This window comes from Mobula hypostoma, chromosome 1 (genome assembly GCF_963921235.1).
Source record: "Mobula hypostoma chromosome 1, sMobHyp1.1, whole genome shotgun sequence".
Classification (NCBI taxonomy): Eukaryota; Metazoa; Chordata; class Chondrichthyes; order Myliobatiformes; family Myliobatidae; genus Mobula; species Mobula hypostoma.
Genome location: NC_086097.1, coordinates 110,569,123 through 110,589,333, shown reverse-complemented (window position 1 = coordinate 110,589,333; position 20,211 = coordinate 110,569,123). Strand labels below are relative to the sequence as shown.

Genomic DNA, 20,211 nt, shown 5'->3' with positions numbered 1-20,211 from the left:
ACTTGGTCTCCGGACCGGTCACGATCGGGGTGAGGCCCGAACTACCGATGGAAGATGTGGAGGTCTTCCTCAGTAATGACCTCGCTGGCGGAGAGGTGTACCCAGCAGTAAGAGTGACAGGCCAGCCTGCCAGCATTGAGGCCCCGCCCATGGACTCACAGGCTTACCCCGTTTGCGCAGTGACTCGGCGCTGGTCCAGAAAGGCTGCCGAAGTGAATATAGATTTGGCTGAGATGTTTTTACCAGCCTTGTATCAGAAGAGGTTAGAAAGTGAGAAGCAGCGTAGTGAAACGGAAGTTAAGGTAGACTTATCATTAGCAAGGAAGGAATTTATACAGGCACAGGAGCGAGATGAGGAGCCGATGGTTTTGACGGAGACAGCTCTCTCCGAAGCAGAATTAAAAAGGGAGCCACTGGGCTATTGTGTGGAGGAGGGAGTACTAAGGAGGAAATGGAGGCCAAGTACCGTGCCCGCAGATGAGGAATGGGGGGTGGTGCTGAAAATTTATGGGGATGAGATTCTTAACCTGGCCCACAAGATACCTCTCGGTGGACATTTTGCAGGGGAGGAAAACAGTCGGTAGGATCATGAAAGAGTTTTACTGGCTGCACAGGAGGAAGGATGCTATTGACCATTGTAGACGTGAGCTAACACAGTTACAGGCTTTTGTTATGCTAACAGCTTGCCACGATAGGCGAACAAACCTAGTCGGTGTTATCACGAAAATTAATGAGGCTAGGGTGCCACCTGATAAGAGGAAAACCCATTTTGAAAAGATAAGTATGGTGCTGACCAGATGGGAGAACTCTATTGTTTTGGCCAACTTTGCTGATGAGTTCTCTCACTTAATCCCCGAACAGGGCGAGCCATTGATAAAGCTAATTAACCGGCACACACACGTATGTCCGGATGTCCCGAGGCGATGCAAAGAGCCGGGACGTGGTGTTGTTGTCACATCAGGTCAGCCTAGTGAGCGACACCCCTATAGGATGATTAATTCAGTGACAAAAGGGCTAAAGAACGCAGAAGCGTATATTGGCGATGTAGTGGTCTGGAGTGACACGTGGGAGGAGCTGTTTAAAAAGCTGTTTGAAGCCAGCCTGACAGTGAACCTCACAAAAAGTGAATTCAGCCACGGAAAGATCACTTATCTGGGATTTGTGGTAAGACAGGGGCAGCTGGCACCGATGCAGGCTAAGGTGCGGGCTATCTCTGAAGTCCCCACCACCCCGACAGACAAGAGAGCCCTGAGAAGGTTTTTGATGATGGTGGGGTACTATCGGAAGTTTTGCAAAAACTTTGCGGATATTACCCTCCCTCTTACTAAGCTCATGCCAAAGAATGCTAAGTTGGTGTGGGATGACCCTTGTTATCTTTGTCCGGGATGAAAACCACTGAGAAGTACACTGATCACAACTCATTAGTGTTTTTGGCCACTATGAAGTTTGCTAAATTGGAACCTGGTCTTAGAGGATTGTTAAAATAACACATATAAAAGGAACGGAAAGGTGATTGCTGACTGTCTGTCAAGGTGTTGACAACTTAAAGTTCTCTGTATTAGCCAAATAGCTGATGACCCTGTATATTGGATAGGTTGGGTGAGTGGGCAAATTCATGGCAGATGCAATTTAATGTGGATAAATGTGAAGTTATCCACTTTGGTGGCAAAAATAGGAAAACAGATTATTATCTGAATGGTGGCCGATTAGGAAAAGGGGAGGTGCAACGAGACCTGGGTGTCATTATACACCAGTCATTGAAAGTGGGCATGCAGGTAAAGCAGGCGGTGAAAAAGGCAAATGGTATGCTGGCATTTATAGCGAGAGGATTCGAGTACAGGAGCAGGGAGGTACTACTGCAGTTGTACAAGGCCTTGGTGAGACCACACCTGGAGTATTGTGTGCAGTTTTGGTCCCCTAATCTGAGGAAAGACATCCTTGCCATAGAGGGAGTACAAAGAAGTTCACCAGATTGATTCCTGGGATGGCAGGACTTTCATATGAAGAAAGACTGGATGAACTGGGCTTGTACACGTTGGAATTTAGAAGATTGAGGGGGGGATCTGATTGAAACGTATAAAATCCTAAAGGGATTGGACAGGCTAGATGCAGGAAGATTGTTCCCGATGTTGAGGAAGTCCAGAACGAGGGGTCATAGTTTGAGGATAAAGGGGAAACCTTTTAGGACCGAGATTAGGAAAAACTTCTTCACACAGAGAGTGGTGAATCTGTGGAATTCTCTGCCACAGGAAACAGTTGAAGCCAGTTCATTGGCTATATTTAAGAGGGAGTTAGATATGGCCCTTGTGGCTACGGGGATCAGGGGGTATGGAGGGAAGGCTGGTGCAGGGTTCTGAGTTGGATGATCAACCATGATCATAATAAATGGCGGTGCAGGCTCAAAAGGCCGAATGGCCTACTCCTGCACCTATTTTCTATGTTTCTATGTTTATATATTCGTGTGTATCTAATAATGTATTCATGCCTATAATTTTTACCCCGGTAAAAATCCTTTGAAGGATAGGGGTGTGACGAAAAACCAAGTTATCAGGAGATTGATGCAAATGAGAGAGATAAGTGAGACAATGGAGAAACATTCCAAATGTTAATGAGAGAGGAGAAGAGAGATTAACGAAAAGAGACACAGATCTGAGTATTGACAGACCGGTTGCTTTGAACCTGAACTGTTTGAAGTTTGATGGACAGGCGATACCCCAGCAGGAGGATAAAAGGAACAGGTTCGCTAAGGCAAGAGACACCATGAGATCACGAGATAACGAGACCCTGGAAGTGCGGTGTGCCCCCACAAGTTGGTGGAAGTTTAGAGGTCTGGTCGCGGGACCGACCATAGATGCACAGGGTGAAAAGGCACGATCGGCGGGAACCTGGTGTGTGTGTCCACCCTTGCCTGGTTGCCGGGTTCACCGCGGAAGAACGATCGTATCCGGAATGGGGGGGTCACAGTCGGTGACCTTAGAAGACATTAAAAGGGCTCGCCCGAAAGCTAACTGTGAGGAGTATCAGAGGTCTGTCTGAATCCAATTTGCATATTCGCTCTCTCTCTCTCCCCAACAGCACAACAGCGATTGCTGTGAACTGTACTCAGCTGAACTGAACTCTGCGTCACTTGAGACTGATCATTTTACCCCTAGACTGCGATAGAGCTTGATTGATTCCCATTTATCCTAGTTCTGTGTACATGTGTGTTTTATCATTGCTAACCCGTTGCATTTATATCCTTACGATTAGAGTACTGTGTTACTTATTTCTTTAATAAAACTTTCTTAGTTCCAGTAATCCAGACTCCAACTAAGTGGTCCATTTCTGCTGGTTTGGCAACCCAGTTACGGGGTACGTAACAGTACAGACACTCCTGTATCTATTGTCTGTATAAGGAGTAAAAGAGAGATGAGAGTGGATATCGGACTGCTGGAGAGGTAGTAATGGGGGACAAAGAAATGGCATATGAACATAATAGATATTTTGTGTCAGTCTTCAGTGCAGAAGACGCTAGCAGTATGCCAGGAATGTGAGAGTGTTGGGGCAGGAGTGAATGCAGTTACTATTACTAAGGAGAAGGTGCTTGGGAAGCTGAAAGGTCACCTGGACCAGATGGTCTATACTCCAGGGTTCTGAAAGAAGTACTGTAGCTGAAGAGATTGTGGAGGCATTAGTAATGATCATTCAATAATCATTAGATTCTGGAATGGTTCCTGAGGACTAGAAAATTGCAAATATCGCTCCCCCTTTAAGGAAGAAGGGAGGCAGAAGAAAGGACAAGTTAGCTTGAAAGATGTTGGGAGTCCATTCTTAAGGATGAGCTTTTGGGTTACTTGGAGGCACATAATAAAAAAGATCAAGGTCAACATGGTTTCCTCAAGGGGAAGGAAATCTTGCCTGACAAACCTGTTGGAATTCATTGAGGAAATAACAGGCAAGATAGACAAAGGAGGATCAGTAGATGCTGTTTATTTGGATTTTCAGAAGACCTCTTACAAGGTACTGCATATGAGGCTGCTTAACAAAGAAAAAGCTTATGATATACAGGACAAGCAGGCAGCAAAGAATGAGAATATAGGGTTGGCTGCCAGTCAGTAGTGGTGTGCCTTAGGGGTCAGTGTTGGTACTGCTTCTTTTCACTTTGTATGTCAATGATTTGGATGAAGGGATTGATGGCTTTGTGGCCAAGTTTGTGGACGATACGAAGATAGGTGGAAGGGCAGGTAGTGTTGAGGAAGCAAGATGTCTGCAGAAGGACTTAGACAGATTGGGGATGGGCAAAAAAGTGGCTAATGGAATATAATGTAGAGAAGTGTATTGTCATGCGCTTTGGCAGAAGCAATAAACATGTGGACTATTTTGTAAATGGGGAGAAAATTAAAAAATAAGAGGTGCAGAGGGACTTTGGAGTCCTTGTGCAGGGTTCCCTAAAGGTTAACTTGCAGGTTGAGTCAGTGGTGAGGAAGGCAAATGCAATGTTAGCATTCATTTCAAGAGGACTCGGAAACAAAAGCAAAGATATAATGCTGAGGGTTTAGAAGGCATTGGTCAGACTGCACTTAGAATATTGTGAGCAGATTTGGGCCTCTTATCTTAGAAAGAATGTGCTGACATTGGAGAGAGTCCAGAGGAGGTTCACCAAGAATGATCCCAGGACTGAAAGGGTTGACGTATGAAGAGCGTTTGATAGCTCTGGCCCTATACTGGCTGGAGTTTAGAAGAATGGGGGGAGGGGTGTGTGATCTCATGCAAATCCATCAAATATTGAAAAATCTGGATAAAGTGGATGTGGAGAGGATGTTTTTCTATAGTGGTGGAGTCTTGAACCGGAGGGTACAGCCTCAGAATTAAGGGATGTCCATTTTGAACAGTGATGAGGAAAAGTTTCTTTAGCCAGAGGGTGGTGAATCTGTAGCATTCATTGCCACAGGCAGCTGTGAGGCCAAGTCATTAGGCATATTTAAGGCAGAGGTTGGTAGGTTCTTGATTAATCGTGTCAAAGGTTACGGGGTGAAGACAGGAAAATGGGGTTGAGAGTTAAATGGGGTTAAATTAGCCATGATAGAGTCAGAACAGATTTGATGAGCCGAATACCCTAATTCTGCTTTAGATCTTGTGCTGTAAGGAGATTGACATGTTGCCAGGTCTTGAGGGACTGGATTATGTAGGGAAGTTGAGCAGTTTAGGACATTTTCGTTGGTGCGTAAGAAAATGAAATGTGAATTTATAGAGGTGTATAAGATAACGAAAAGCATTGTTAGAGCTATTAAGCAGAGTCTTTTCCTGGTGTTAAGGAACTGAGAACTAAAGAGCAAAGGTTTAAGGTAGGAGAGAAGAGATTTAATAGGAAAATGAGGGGCAACATTTTCACGCAGAGTGTGGTCAGTATATGGAATGAGAGGGAGCGGTAGAGACATTTAGACAAATGCATGAATAGGAATGTTTTTGAGGAACATGGACCAAATAGGAGACTAGTTTAAATAAGAATTTTGTTCAGCGTGAACTAGTTGGGCCAAAATGTTAGTTAATATACTGTGTGAGGTATTGAAGGCAAGTATTTTTTTGTCCTGCAAATCACACCGTCTTCATAATATTTGAAAGCAGCAATGTTTTTCATTTTTAAATTATTTGATAAGGCCCACTTGGAAAATTGTCTAGTAATAGCGACCCAAATGTTAAAAGAATATTTGAATAGAACCCAGGAGAGATGTCCTTTAATTACTCTAATTTTACAAAACATTCCAAATTCCTTATGAATGTACAGTTCATATTTTTTTAACTTCAGCTTTATGGCTAACATTCCATGCACAAGAAATTGTATTTCTTTCAAGAACACCCAAAGGCTTTGTTTAATGTAAAGACAGACTCTGAACTGGAGCACTTATATTTCCTGTACAGCACCAGCCACTCATACATGTATTTAAATGGAAAAACATCCCAGCTGTTCTGAGTTTAATCTTTTCACAATATTCACTGAAAATAGTTTTGCTAGCACTGGCCATTCATATTCTTCTACTAGTTTGTAATTGGAAGTTAACAACTGAGAAGGGAGGGGAGTGAGAGAAGACTTGCTACTGAGATCATGGAATTTACAAGAACATGTACCAGCAGTGCCAAATGCAGACATGCTAAAAATTTTCATAAGGCAAATGAAATGAGATTGTGTTGACATAAGATGAGCATGGGAAAAGAAGAATTGTGCTAAGTTTTCCTTTTGAATTTGTTTTTTTTACTGTGTTTTGCAATTAATACTTGCTAACAATCTTTTAATACTTATCATTTTAAGCTTCTTTTACTCATTGTGGTATACTTTCCATAAGACGTATGTGCAAAGTTAGGCCATTCAGCCCATCCAGTGTGCTCTGCAACTTAATCATGGCTGATATATTATCTTTCCACACCATTCTCCTGCTCTCAATTTTCCCTGCTGATGAGATAGTATCAGACATTACAGAAATATTCAAAGTTTCTCTGAGTCTGTTCATATTTTTCTGCTGTGGAATCTGAATCATAGATTTGCACAGCACAGAAACAGGCCATATTGTCCATGGCGATCTCTTTACCCCTCAAGATTAATCCTATTTGCCCACATTTGGCCTATACCCTTCTTTAAATTGCCCCTAAGTCCCTGTTAAAGAGCTTCTTAAATGTACTAATTATATCTGATTCCACCCTCTCCGGCAACAAATTCTAGATATCAATCGTTGTCTATGTTTTAAAAAATCCTCTCAAATCTTCTTAAAACTCCTTTCTCTCATCTTAACCTAGGCACTGTTGTTTTTGATACTCCTAAAAGGGATTATCTTCCCAGTTATTTTAATAAATAAATGAGCCATGACCTATGAAAGCCTGTGGACCAAAGATGTTCAATCCTCAGTGGTTTTAACAGGGTAAAGGATGGGAGGGACTATATTTGATCTTAGATTCATGAACTCAAATGAAAAAATCAACAAATTTCTATTTCTATGCAGCCTACACAAAGTGCTGAAGGAACTTAACAGGTCAGATAGCATCTATGGGAATGAATAAATTGTCAACGACACCCTTCTTCAGGACTGGAAAGGAAGGGGGAAGACGCCCGAAAAAAAGCAGGGGGAGGGGAAGAAGGTTAACTGGAAGGTGATAGGTGAAGCAAGGTGGGCAGGAAAGATAAAAAAGCTGGAGAAGAAGGAATCTAATAGGAGAGGAGAGTGGACCATAGGAGAATGGGACCCGGGGGAAGTGATAGGCAGATGAGAAGAGGCAAAAGGCCAGAGTGGGGGAAAGAGGAAGAGGGGAAGGGAGATTTTTTTATTGTATATCTATTCCTGATTGCTTCTAAGACATTTATGAATGATTACGGTGGTTAGCTTCGAACAGCTTGCCCAGTTACAGCCTTGAAGGTAAATTTTATTGTCTAACATTTTATGTGTTGAATGAAACTGTCAGATGGCATCCATCATTAAAAGCTCTCATTATCAAGGACATACCCTCCTCGTGTTACTACCATCAAGGAGGAGGTATAGGAGCCTGAAGATCTATACTCAGTCATCCACTGCCATCAGATTGATGAAATTCCTTTCTTTGCATTATTTATTGTATTTTGTAGATTTTTATGTTCTTGTCTTGCTTTGTACTGCTGCCGCAAAACCAAAAACTTCACACTGTATGTCAGTGATAACAAATCTGATTCTTGCTGAATAGTTGTTGGTTCTTTTCAGGAAGATGGTGACCGCATTGGGCACAAGATTAGATCAGACATCATTTTCAAGAGGTGGTGCAGCATTTTTATTTGGTCAAATGGAGTTGATCCTGAGTCTGCATCTGCTTTTGGGGCACCTGTCTCTCAATTCATTCCATGTTTTGCCATTCTTGTGCAATCAGTGAGTTTTAATCCGACCCAGTTTATTCCAGGTCTTCCCCTGTTACGTTCTGTGGCATAGTGCCTGTAAGAGTTTCATGGTTATGTGTTTCATGCTTTTTTCCCCCAATGGTTAAAGGTTCATATTTCCTGACTTCTGTCTGATTTAATTATTCACAGATGAACTTGTGACAAGTGCAGAGGAAACAGCCTTTGAGGCATTTCAAATGTCTCACCTCACTTTCTCACTGCCTTTGTGGGTGTCCAGGTTTCGCTACTACAGAAAGCAGATGGAATTATTTTTAGGCAGTTTCTTGGGATCTCTTGGCCACCATTTTACTTCCTCTCCCTGTTCCAGTTCCAACATGTTGATCCATGACCTCCCCTTTTGCCACGATAAGGCCACTCTCAGAGTGGAGGAGCAACACCTTATATTATGTCTGGGTAACCTCCAACCTGATGGTATGAACATTAATTTCTCCTTCTGATTTTTCCCCTTCTCTTTCCCTCTTCTATTCCCCACACTTCTCGCCTGCCTTTCACCTTTATCCTGGTGACCCACCTCCTTCCCTTTCTGTGATGGTCCACTCTCCTCTCCTATTAGATCCCTTCTTCTCCAGTCCTTTACCTTTCCCACTCACCTGGCTTGACCAGTCACCTTCTAGTTAGTCCTCCTTCCCCTCCCCCCACATCTTTATTCTGGTGTCCTCCCCCTTCCTTCCAGTCTTGAAGAGGGGTCTCAGCCTGAAATGTTGACTGTTTATTCATTTCCATAGATGCTGCCTGACCTGCTGAGTTCCTCCAGCATTGTGTGTGTGTGTGTTGTTCGTGGGATTGAGCACGCTCTGCTTCCCATTTGGTTTTGTGCAGGCTTGACAGGATGGTAAGATTATCGTTTGTGTGGAAGAACACTTCTACCACTTATCAGGGACTTCTGTGTGCTGCCTGTACATGGCCTGAAGGTTCCCAACACCATCCTACACTTTTAGTGGTGCTGGATCAAGGAGTCAGTGGGAATCTTTTCAAGGATTCTTTGAAACCATGCTTGAATCCTTTCCTTTCCTTTGTCTTACTGATACCATCTAGCATGTAGATGTTACATTAAAGATCATTTCTATTCTTATTTTCACTCTCTTTTTCCTCATCTGTAGCCCTTTGAAAATTGATTCCTTGGTTTAACATATAGGCGAATTGGGGGAAGGTTTGTTTTACTTAAGGTACTTCCACCTTCTCCGGTGCTCAAATCTCTCAGGTTGATGAAAATGGTTGTGTAGTAGTAATGATGCTGGATTTGCACACCTGCGGTTGGGAGTTCAGCTTAAGAGCTAGTACTGAATTAATTTGTGTGTTGAAGGATTTGTTGAAGGAGGTTCTTCAGGCAATGAAACCGGCCATCACAGTTGGCTCTGGCCTACATTTGACTCCAGCTCTACTCTTAGGTTGACCTTTAGAATCTTGGGACCAAGGAAATGCAGGCAAGGTATATGCTCAGCACAGGTGAAAAGCTACCTCATCGCTCACTCTCTGTGTAAGGGGGTAGCTGATGTGAAGTAAGTTTTGAAACTTGCTGAAGCAGCTATGTGAGACACCAATAGTGGAAAGTCAGGCTCCTTTAAATATGCAGTGTTGATGTTGGGATCCAATCTAGAATTGCAGTCGAAGGTCTGAGTGCAGCTTCCTGCTCGGGAAGGTTGATCGAGAGCCTGTGACTTTCATAACTATTTTAACTTTTCTTCATGTTAGGTTTGCTCCATGCCACAGAATAAGAGATTGATTTTCATTGTCTCCCGATCAGGAAAGGAAATAGAAACCAAAAAAGCCAATGCCATGAAGAACAAGTGAACTTTGAAGACAATGGTGGTTAGAGATTAACAGGCAGACAAGGTTCCTCTTGGGTCAGGAGAAACAACTGTGCCTTCTGAGCCCATGAGAAGACTCTCATGCCTTCTCTACACACATCTTTACACCTCACCCCAAAGCCTGACCACCTTCAAGACCCTCCACCTCTTTTGAGAGGTTTTGATACTTCACATTTTGAGAGCAACCAGAGAGAAACAGATGGGACAAACTGAGTGAGACTGCGGGCAAGAGTTGATTGACTATCTGATTATTTGGAGACACAAGAGACTGGAATCTGGAGCAGCTCACAAAATGCTAGATGAACTGATTATTTAACGCACTGTAGTAGACATGAACTTAGGTGAGGTATAAAACAGCAGCCACTACATAACTGGTCATTTCCAAACTTAAAATAAGTATTAAGTGATTGCTGGAGTCTAGTTGCATATCAGCATGCTACCGGCCTGAGAAAAAAGCTGTGGCAGAAATCAGTTGCCAGATTACATTTACTGAGTCAACAATTATTAGAACAAATTGAGGAAATTCTCATTATCTTTTATTATAAAAATGGCTTCCTTTGGGAATTGGAGCTCATGGTATTAGACTTAGCCATCAGAACTTTTAAAAGTTTCTCATGGTGGAGCACGGTCACATCAGCAACAGCGGCTAGTTGCTGCTGACTATTTATTTGCAAGTTATACTTGACCAGTTAAGCCTGCACAGAAGGGACAGTTTGCACCTGAACTGGAGGGGGACAAATATCCTAGGAAGGGTTGTTAATGCAGCACAGTGGGGTTTAAACTAGAATTGCAGGGGGATAGGAACCAGAGTGCCAGAACAGTTGGTGGAGAGGTTGTGGAGGCAGATGTTGGTAAGACCTCAGACAAAGTCAGGAATCAAAAGGTTGAACATGGTGTGACTAGTGTTCTGAGCTGCCTATATTTCAATGCAAGAAGTATCATAGGAAAGGCGGATGAGCTTGGCACGGATCAATGCCAGGAATTATGAAGTTGTAGCCATTAGTGAGACTTGGTTCCAGGAGGGGCGGGATTGGCAGCTCACTGTTCTGGGGTTCCATTGTTTTAGACGTGACAAAGAGAGAGGGATTAAAGGAGGTGGGGTGGCATTACTAGTCAGTGAAAATGTCACAGCAGTGCTCAGTCAGGACAGACTGGAGAACTTGACTAGTGAGGCACAATGGGTGGAATTGAGAAATAAGAAACGTATGACCACGTTAATAGGGCTATATTACACACCACCCAACAGTCCTAAGGATCTAGATAAACAAATTTATAGAGAGAATGCAGACTGTTGCAAGAAACATAAGGTTGTTATTGTAAGTGATTTTAACTTTCCACATATTGATTGGGAATCTTATTCTGTGAAAGGACTAGATAGGATAGAGTTTGTCAAATGTGGTCAGGAAAATTCCCTTCATCAGTATGTGGAAGTCCCAGTGAGAAAACATGTGATACTGGATCTGCTATTAGGGAATGAGACAGGGCAGGTGACAGAAATTTGTGTAAAGGTACACTTTGCATCCAGTGTCCACCATGTCGTTAGTTTCAAATTAAATACACAAAGTGATAGGTCTGATCTGTGGGTTGAGATTCTAAATTGGAGAAAGGCTGATTTTGATGGTATCAGAAATTATCTGTCAAGTATGGATTGGGAGAGGCTGTTTTCTGGCAAAGGTGTACTTGGAAAGTGAGATGCCTTAAAATATGAAATTTTGAGAGAAGAAAGCTTGTATGTGCCTGGCAGGATAAAAGGTAAAGATAACAAGTGTAGGAAACATTAGTTTTCAAGAGATATTGAGGCCCTGGTTGAGAAAAAAGGCAGTGCATAACAGGTATAGGCCAGTAAGAACAAATGAAGTGGTTATGGAATACAAGAAATGCAAAAGAACACTTAAGAAAGACATCAGGAGGGCTAGAAGAAGGCATGGAGTTGCTCTGGCAGACAAGGAGAATGAGAATCCTAAGGGATTCTACAGATATGTTAAGAGCAAAAGGGACAAAATTGGTCCTTCAGAAGACGTGAGTGGTAATCCATGTGTGCAGCCAAAACAGATGGGGGAGATCTTAAATGAATTCTTTGCATTGTATTTACCCAGGAGACAAATACAGAAGTGAGGTAAAATGGTATCAACTTCATGGACCCTGTACAGATTACAGAGGAGGAGGTGTTTGCTACCCTGAGGCAAATCAGGGTGGATAAATCTCCAGGGCCTGACAAGGTATTCCCTTAAACCCATGGGAGGCAAGTGCAGAACTTGCTGGGGCCCCAGCAGAGATATTTAAAACATCCTTCATGACAGGAGAAGTAGCAGAGGATTGGAGGATGGCCAGTGTTATTCCGCTGTTTAAAAAAGGCTCTAAACTGAAACCAGGAAATTATAGGCCGGTGAGCCTGACATCAGTACTGGGAAAATTATTGGAAAGTATTCTGAGGGACAGGATATATATGAGTATTTGGATTGACATGGACTGATTAGGGATAGTCAGCTTGGCTTTGTGTGTGATATGTCATGTCTAACCAACTTTATAGAACTTTTCGAGTAAGTTACCAGGAAAGTTGATGAAGGTGAGCTGGTGGATGTTGTCTACGTGGACTTTAGTAAGGCATTTTACAAGGTCCCACATGGGAGGCTGGTCAAGAATGTTCAGTTGCTTGGTATTCAGGGTGAGATAGTAAATTGGATTAGACATTGGCTTTGTGGGAGAAGCCAGAGATTGGTAGTAGATCGGTGTTCCTACCACTGAATTAAAGCTCAGCGGCTTGTAGTCTCAGGGCTTAACCCTAACTGCTCTTTCTTGAATAAGACAACATAAGCTACCCTCCAATCTCTTTGTACCCCACCTGTGGCTAAAGAAGAAGGAAACATGTTTATCACATCCCTAGCAACCCCTTACCTCAGAATTGGATTTGATAGATTATTGTCACATGTACTGAGTTATAGTGAAAAGCTTAGCTTGCACACTGTTCATCCAGATCAGATCATTACACAGTGCATTGAGGTAGTACAAGAACAGGATGCAGAATGAGCTGTAACAGCTACAGAGGAAGTGCAGTGGAGCTAAACAATAAGGTTGTAAGATCAGGAGTCCACGTTATCCCTCTGGGGAACCATATAATAGTTTTATAACAGCAGGGTAGAAGCTGTACTTGACCCCGGTGATACGTGCTTTCAGGTTTTTGTATCTTCTGCCTGATGGGAAAATGGAGAAGAGAGAACACCCAGGGTGGGTGGGGTCATTTCGCTGTCTGCTTCACTGAGTATGGTTGCCACACTAAGCTGTTATGCATCCAGAAAGGATGCTTCCTATTGCGCATTGATAAAAATTGGCAAGGGCCAAATTTCTTTAGCCTTCTGAGGAAGTAGAGGCATTCACCAGGTGAACTTTCCTGGCTGAGCTGTCTGTGTAGTTAGACCAGTACTGGGTATTGGTGGTGTTCACTCCTCGGAACTTGAAGCTCATAACCCTTTCACCCTCTATACCACTGATGTTTACATTAGCATGTGCACCACCCCCCTTACTAAAACGATACCAGCTCTTTTGTTCTGCTAACTCTGATGAGGTAAAGGCTGCTGTCATGTCACCATGTTACTCAACTCCTAATCTCCTCTCTGTAACCCCCATTCGTCGTTGAGATATGGCCATTACGGTGGTATCATCTGAAAACGTATGTACTGTGCGGAGTTAGAGCAGAATCTGGCCACACGTACATCAGTGTACAGGGGGTACCTAGGTGGCTGGTGGACGTGACCTTGTAGAGCACCATTGTTCAGCATAATAGTGGTGGAAGTGTTGCTATCTTTACTGATTATTGGTCTGGAAGTTAAGGCTCCAGTTGCAGAGCAAGCACATTGACTCCCTGGGTCCAGAGTTTGCTTGGAATTGAAGGCAGAACTGTACTCAATAAACAGTAATCTGACAGAGGTGTCTTTACTGTTGAGATGTTCCAGAGATCAGTGTAAAGCTAGGGGGTGGTGTCCACCTGGGATCTCTCAAAATCCTGTCCATCACTGGGAATTTATCTACTGTAATGCACTCCAGTATTTTTAGCACTTCTTCCTTCTTGACACACGAGTGTTCAAGAATATCAGCATATCCCTGTCTTAACTCTTCAGCTTCCACTCTGTTGAATACTGATGGGAAGTATGTATTTTGGATCGGCGATCACTGGTGTTATAATGTGATTGCACTAACCGTTATGCTTCCATGCTGCCCCAATCCAAAACTGAGGCAAGCAGAACTGTCTACGACTATATGACACAAGTGATAAAAGTGGAAAAACTATTGTGTTTTGAAACATCAGTTCCTCGTAACTGAGAATTTAAAGCTGAGGCTGCAGCATTAACAAATGTTTGGTGAACTGTACTGAGTTGTTCTCCAGAATATTTTCACAAGCTTTAATTAAAAAGTGATTGACTTGTTTTTAAAGTTAAAATGCTCTGAAATCTGCTGTTTCCTCTAGTCTTTTAATCACCATAGGGTCTACATGGTGTGGCACTATAATGAGCAGGTGAAGAGAGAGCTGATATCCTACTCCCTTTATTGACTATTGTTTGGAACCATGATTAACAAATTGTTACCCTTTCCATTATCACTTCAGGAAGAAAAAGGCACTAACTGTGAGCTGGTGGAGTCAGATTTCCTGCAATGCAGCGTGGGATTTCCTTTCATGAGACGGCATTCTAAGGTAAGAGTGCTGACTTGTGTTATGCTTACACCAGATGCTGCAGTGATAGTATGTTTTGATAAATGTCGATAGGATTGGTCTGTTAGTCATTGTCCTTGTGTGGGGATTTCCTTTAGTTCTATGTTGCTCTCAGCAGTTCCATTTTCAAAAGATTAACTCTGTGTTGGACTTCTTTTCTGTGTTCTTTTTGATCACTTTAAACTTTATTCCAATTCTGTCTGTCCAGTCCAAACATTTGGACATCATAGCAAGAACTCCTAACAGAGAGGCTGGCTATCTTAGTTGTGAAAGAGAGATCCACTAGATTTTTCACTGCGGTGGACAGGAAAGCTGTAGACAAAACTGCCCAGCGCATTACTGACACCAGCCTACCTGCCATCAAGGACGTGTATACAGAAAGGTGCTGGAAAAGGGTCAGTAGCATCATGAAGGATCCCACTTACCCTGCTCGTGGGCTGTTTGTCCCTGTCCCTTCAGGGAGGAGGCTACATAGCATCCATGGCAGGAACACTTAACTCAAAAAACAGTCACTTTCCCAAACCGTAAGGCTGATCAAAACTCCACCCACTAACCCACCCCTAACCACCACTACTTTATCATTTCCAGTCAGAGTCGCCTAAGTACAGACACACTTGTGCCTAGCATCACGTTATGGACATACAATCAATCTATGTATATAGTTATCTTGTGTGTTCTTTATCTTTGCGTGTTTTCTGTGCTGCATTGGATCCAGAGTAACAATTATTTTTTTTTCCTTTGTACTTGTGTACTGAAAAGGACATTAAACGATCTTGAAGGCTTTCGTTCCTGCGTGGCTTGTATGAATCATGACATGGCACATCAATTAAAACATTCAAAAGCTTGGTTGTAGTCTGTTAAGCTGGAAAATGAATCAGTCTTCCAAGGGAAAGCTTTGAAAAATATTTCCCTGATTGTTCCACACACTACAATATTTATCTTTGCTTCTACATTCATTCATTCATTGCTCAGGGCTGAAGCACTGGTTTCCACGCACAGTTTCGTAGGTAGTTCCTTAAGCCTGATTTATACTTCTGCGTAGCTCTACGCTGTAGCGAGCATGCGTTGTTGTGTCTGCGTCACTCTGCAATTCACCACCAAAATGCTAGTTGGCGGTGGGGTTTCTATGCCATTGTGTTGAGTTTCTTCGTGAGAGACATGGACAAGGAAATGCAGTTCAAATATTTTCGGATGTCGGCAGGTAGATTTGATGATTTGGTTCATCGTCTCCAACCATTTATTTCACATCAGTGTACAGACATGGCGGAGAAAAGCAACCAGAAATGCGATGCTACCAAGCGGACCAATCACAGTTGTTGCAGTCTGTGTCGCCGCTTTGTGTGAGTTACTTTTTTGGGAAGGTGCACATCACCCTACGGTGTAGGGTGCGGCGTAGGTACGGCGTACATTTGATGCAGAAGTATACATCAGGCTTTAGTATTCAGAAAAACTTGTTGGTTTCGTGGATTCCGAGGTTACTGATGGGACCAGTGTGAGATCTACAGGCTTTTCTGCAGATGGGGTGGGCACTAGCGGCTCATTTATGTTCTCAGTGCTAACTGGATCATGACAGTATCTTACTGCTGGTCTTTCCTTGAAGTACATAGGTAGAGGTGACGAAATGTGCTATTCCTTATCTCTAGTCAACTTTATACTCTGGAAGGTCAATGCTGTTGTATATGCTCCTTTCTGCTGAGTTCATGCACTTATCCTCAAATCTTTCTTTTTACCTGCAGTACGAATTCAGCTTGATTTTTGATACAAGTCATCTTTATGGAGAGCAGGAGAACTTGGAGTTCATAGTCACAACACAGAGGTAAAGCTCACGTACTGTCTAGGGTGATCTGGGTTTATTCTTTAACTATTAATGATATTTAAGATGGTAAGTTTAAAATTATGTATATTGACGGTACATATTTGAAATATTTTTTGATGTGAAACTAATGCTGTTACATCAATAATAACAATGCATTGTGACTTTGCATCAAAGCTTCAGGTTTTGACTAATATGGTCTGACAAATAAGTGTTTGTAAATGATTGAAGGATGAATTTTACAGGATGCATTTGGTGCAGTTTTGTAGCTGACTACTTGATGGTCTATAAAATCATTCACTCTTTTCAAATATTCATTCTGTGTTGCATTAACACAAGCATGAAACTGAACACATGAACACACAAAACCTTGGTGGCAAGTTACTCCAAACACAGGCTAAAATGGATTTTCTAAGGCTGAAGTAGTCTAAGTTCAAAGTAAATGTTATTATCAAAGAGTGTGTGTGTGTATATATAGTCACGTACCCTGTTACGGGTTACAGAACCAACAGAGATGGAAAACACTTTGGAATCCAGTATTGCTATTAACTAATAATATTTATTAGTAACTACGCAATACAGTAATATAAATGTAGATAAATCAAACAGGTTAGCAATGATTATATATAAGTAAGTGTGGAATATATATGAAAACCAAGCTTCTTCAAGTCTAGGGGTAAGTAGATAGTCTTACGACAATGAGTAAAGTTCATTTCAGTTCGTGGTGTTGAGTTGAGTAGTGATGGAGAGAGAGGGAGGGAGAGATTTGAGTCTTCAGGTGAGCTGACGCAATCTATCTTCCCGTTGTCCTCCGAAATCCTTGAAAAGTTACCGACTGTGACTTCAACAAAGGGGACCATTTTTCTGTGGTGGAATCATCGACCCAGGCAAAGATGAACACATGGACAACTCCCCACTGGTCACTCCCTTTTCTCACTGCAAGAGCCACTGATCGATCCTCCAAAAACCTACTTTTTCTGTGGGCACAACAAAGCTCATTCAGTATCCAAAAACACGTGCTGGAAGTCTATCATCTAACCTTCTATTTATCTCACCGTACTGAGTACCAACTCTCATTCAAATAACTCCTCCCATCTCTGTCTGTGTAAGAATGCACTAGCATGCCATGTCCTTGGGAAGTGTAAACATGCCGCTGAAAAATCATAACATTGATTGTCCATCAAATAACGCCGCCCTCGGTCACCATAGCGACTTACGAGCTGCTACGGTGCCTTCCCTCTCCAACTCAGCAGAAATCCAAAAGTTCCTCGTGCCTTAAAGTGACAGTCCACAGGAAATATGAACCTTAGGGGTTCACAACACCATCTCAAAAGAGTCTTCGTCTCTCTCTCTCTTCCTTTCTCTCTCACTTTTCAAAGCAACATGTTGGTGTTAGATAACACTCTCTCTCTCCTTTCAAAAGCACAGTTCATAGGGGTAATCGAGCACAGTTCATAGGGGTAATTCAGGACCCCGCCACTATATACAACCCTGTGATTCATTTTCCTGTGGGCATACTCAGCAAATCTATTGAATAGTAACTGTAACAGGATCAGTGAAAGATCAACCAGACTGCAGAAGACAAACTGTGCAAATGTAAATAAGCAGCAATAAATAATGAGTATGGGGGATAAAGAGTCCTTAATGTGAGATTATTGGTTGTAGGAACATCTCAATGGATGGGCAAGTGAGTGTAATAATCCCCTTTGTTCAAGAATGTGATACAGGTTTCCCCCGCCATCCAAAGGTAGAGCATTCCTATGAAACAGTTCGTAAGCCGGAATGTCGTAAAGCGAAGAAGCAATTACCATTTATTTATATGGGAAAATTTTGTGGGAGTTCGCAGACCCAAAAAATAACCTACAAAATCATGCCAAATAACACATAAAACCTAAAATAACAGTAACATATAGTAAAAGCAGGAATGATATGATAAATACACAGCCTATATAAAGTAGAAATACTTTTCCACAGTCATTGCCTGAACTGTTCTCTGTAGCGAAAATCTCACGCAAAATCATACCAAATAACACGTAAAAATACATAGCCTATATAAAGTAGAAATAATGTATGTACTGTGTAGTATCACTTACAGGAATTGGGAAGACATCGAGCACACTGATAATGGTGTGTTAGACTGAGTCGTCGCAAGTTGGGGCAGTGTAGTGGCCCCCACCCTCCAGGCAGCGAACCGATACTGATACGCGAAGCATGCAGGGGTACAGCAGTAGCCGGGAGGCACCCAGCACATCTTTAAGAAAAAAGCCGAAATAAACGTACTAATTAATTAGTTGCCGCTCGGCGTGTAATTAATTAGCTTGTTTATTTCGGCTTTTTTCTTAAAGGTGTGCTGTGTGCCTCCCCGCTACTGCTGCATTCTCCGCGAATCGGTATCTGTCCATGGCCTGGGGGTTGGAGTGGTGGGACCCTGGGGTGTCAACTGTTTCCATCAGGGCAAGCAGATCCTCTTCTTCGATATCTGCCTGCCTCGATGTCGAAGGTCGAGGTTCGTCGTCTGCTGTGGCTGATGTGGAAGTCTTGAAAAACGACAGTATGCTTGACTGCTTAGCCTCGCACATTTTTCTATCATACAGTCCTTTGTAAGGACTCAAACCATCTTGCAAATATGCCCTAAACCAACGTACGCTTTCAAAATTAAAGTCGTACTTTATTATTACTCATTCGGTTTCGATTGTTATCCTTTCCTCTTCCAATTGCATCAGCTCTTCATCTATCAGTTCTTGGTCATAGGATGCCAAAACCTCTTCAACATCATCTTCGTCATCTTCCACAAGCCAAACTCACTTTGTCCTTACTTTGTCCACCATGATCAAAACATGTCTAGTTTTACACTAAGTGTAACACCCTTACGAGCTCTCTCAGGCTTTTCCAATACCTTAGAACTCATCTTGCTAACGGCTGCTCACAGGCGTATGTTAAAGCAATGCCGGCTAGTATGCCGTTCCAAATCTAGGAGAGAGCGGCTGCTCGGGGCGTGTGCTGATTTTTTTTTGCATGCTGCCTTTTATCGCGTGCTGCTTTTTTCGTAACAGTGAAAACACCTTCTGTTAGCGAAAACAGGTAACTAATGTAGGTCTTTCATAACAGTGAGGTTTTGTAAAATGAACGTTCGAAAAGCGGGGGACACCTGTAGTTATGGATAGTGGTGGCGGGAGGAGAAGTTGACGGCGCGACGCAGCGCGCGCAGCTCGCCGGTGAAATGATATCGTATTTGTAAGTAGGATGCTGTGGACAATTCTGATTTGATGAAGACAGACATGAGAAGCAGAGGAACATCTGGAGAAATTTCTGAAATGCCCGGTTCGCTGCCACTACTGTGCGATCGAGAATCTCCAGAGAGAAGGCTCTAAAATCCCCGGCTTTGCCTGCTGCTGGCAACCGAGGCTGAGGTCGAAGCGTTCGGCAGAGGTGGTGCTCGGTACTCAGTGTTGGAGGGCTGATCAGAGCTCGAAGTTTTTGGACGACTCAGAGTCGGACTGTGGTCGGGCATGGCAGGGAGAGTTTTCTTCCTTCTCCCATCTGCGTGAGATGTGGGTCTTTCGAGAGACTTTGAACTTTTTTACTGTGCCATGGCCTGTTCTTCATCAAGTTATGGTATTGTTGCACTGTTGTAACTATATGTTATAATTATGTGGTTTTTATTAGTTTTTCAGTCTTGGTCTGTCCTGTGTTTCTGTGATATCACACTGGAGGAATGTTGTATCATTTCTTAATGCAAGCATTACTAAATGACAATAAAAGAGGACTGTGTGTCCTCATAATCATAATCATAATCATAGTAACTGTTCTTGAACCGGGTGGTGCAAGTCCTGAGGCTCTTGTACCTTCTACTTGATGGCAGCAGCAAGAAGGGAGCATGGTCTGGGTAGGAAGGATCTCTGATGGTGGATGCTGCTTTCCTACAACAATGGCTTTGTAGATATGCTCAGTGGTTGGGAGGGCTTAACCAAAGCCACTACTTTTTGTAGAAATT

General features: G+C 42.7%; 1 protein-coding gene across 1 annotated transcript in view; it reads left to right on the top strand.

The window, feature by feature from the left end:
• itga9 (integrin, alpha 9) overlaps nt 1-20,211 on the top strand; it is a 430,612-nt gene that overhangs the window by 261,345 nt on the left and 149,056 nt on the right. The window contains exons 19-20 of the mRNA XM_063054766.1: nt 14,300-14,386; nt 16,141-16,220. Coding sequence (XP_062910836.1) covers nt 14,300-14,386; nt 16,141-16,220 — 167 coding nt within the window. The remainder of the gene's footprint in view (nt 1-14,299; nt 14,387-16,140; nt 16,221-20,211) is intronic.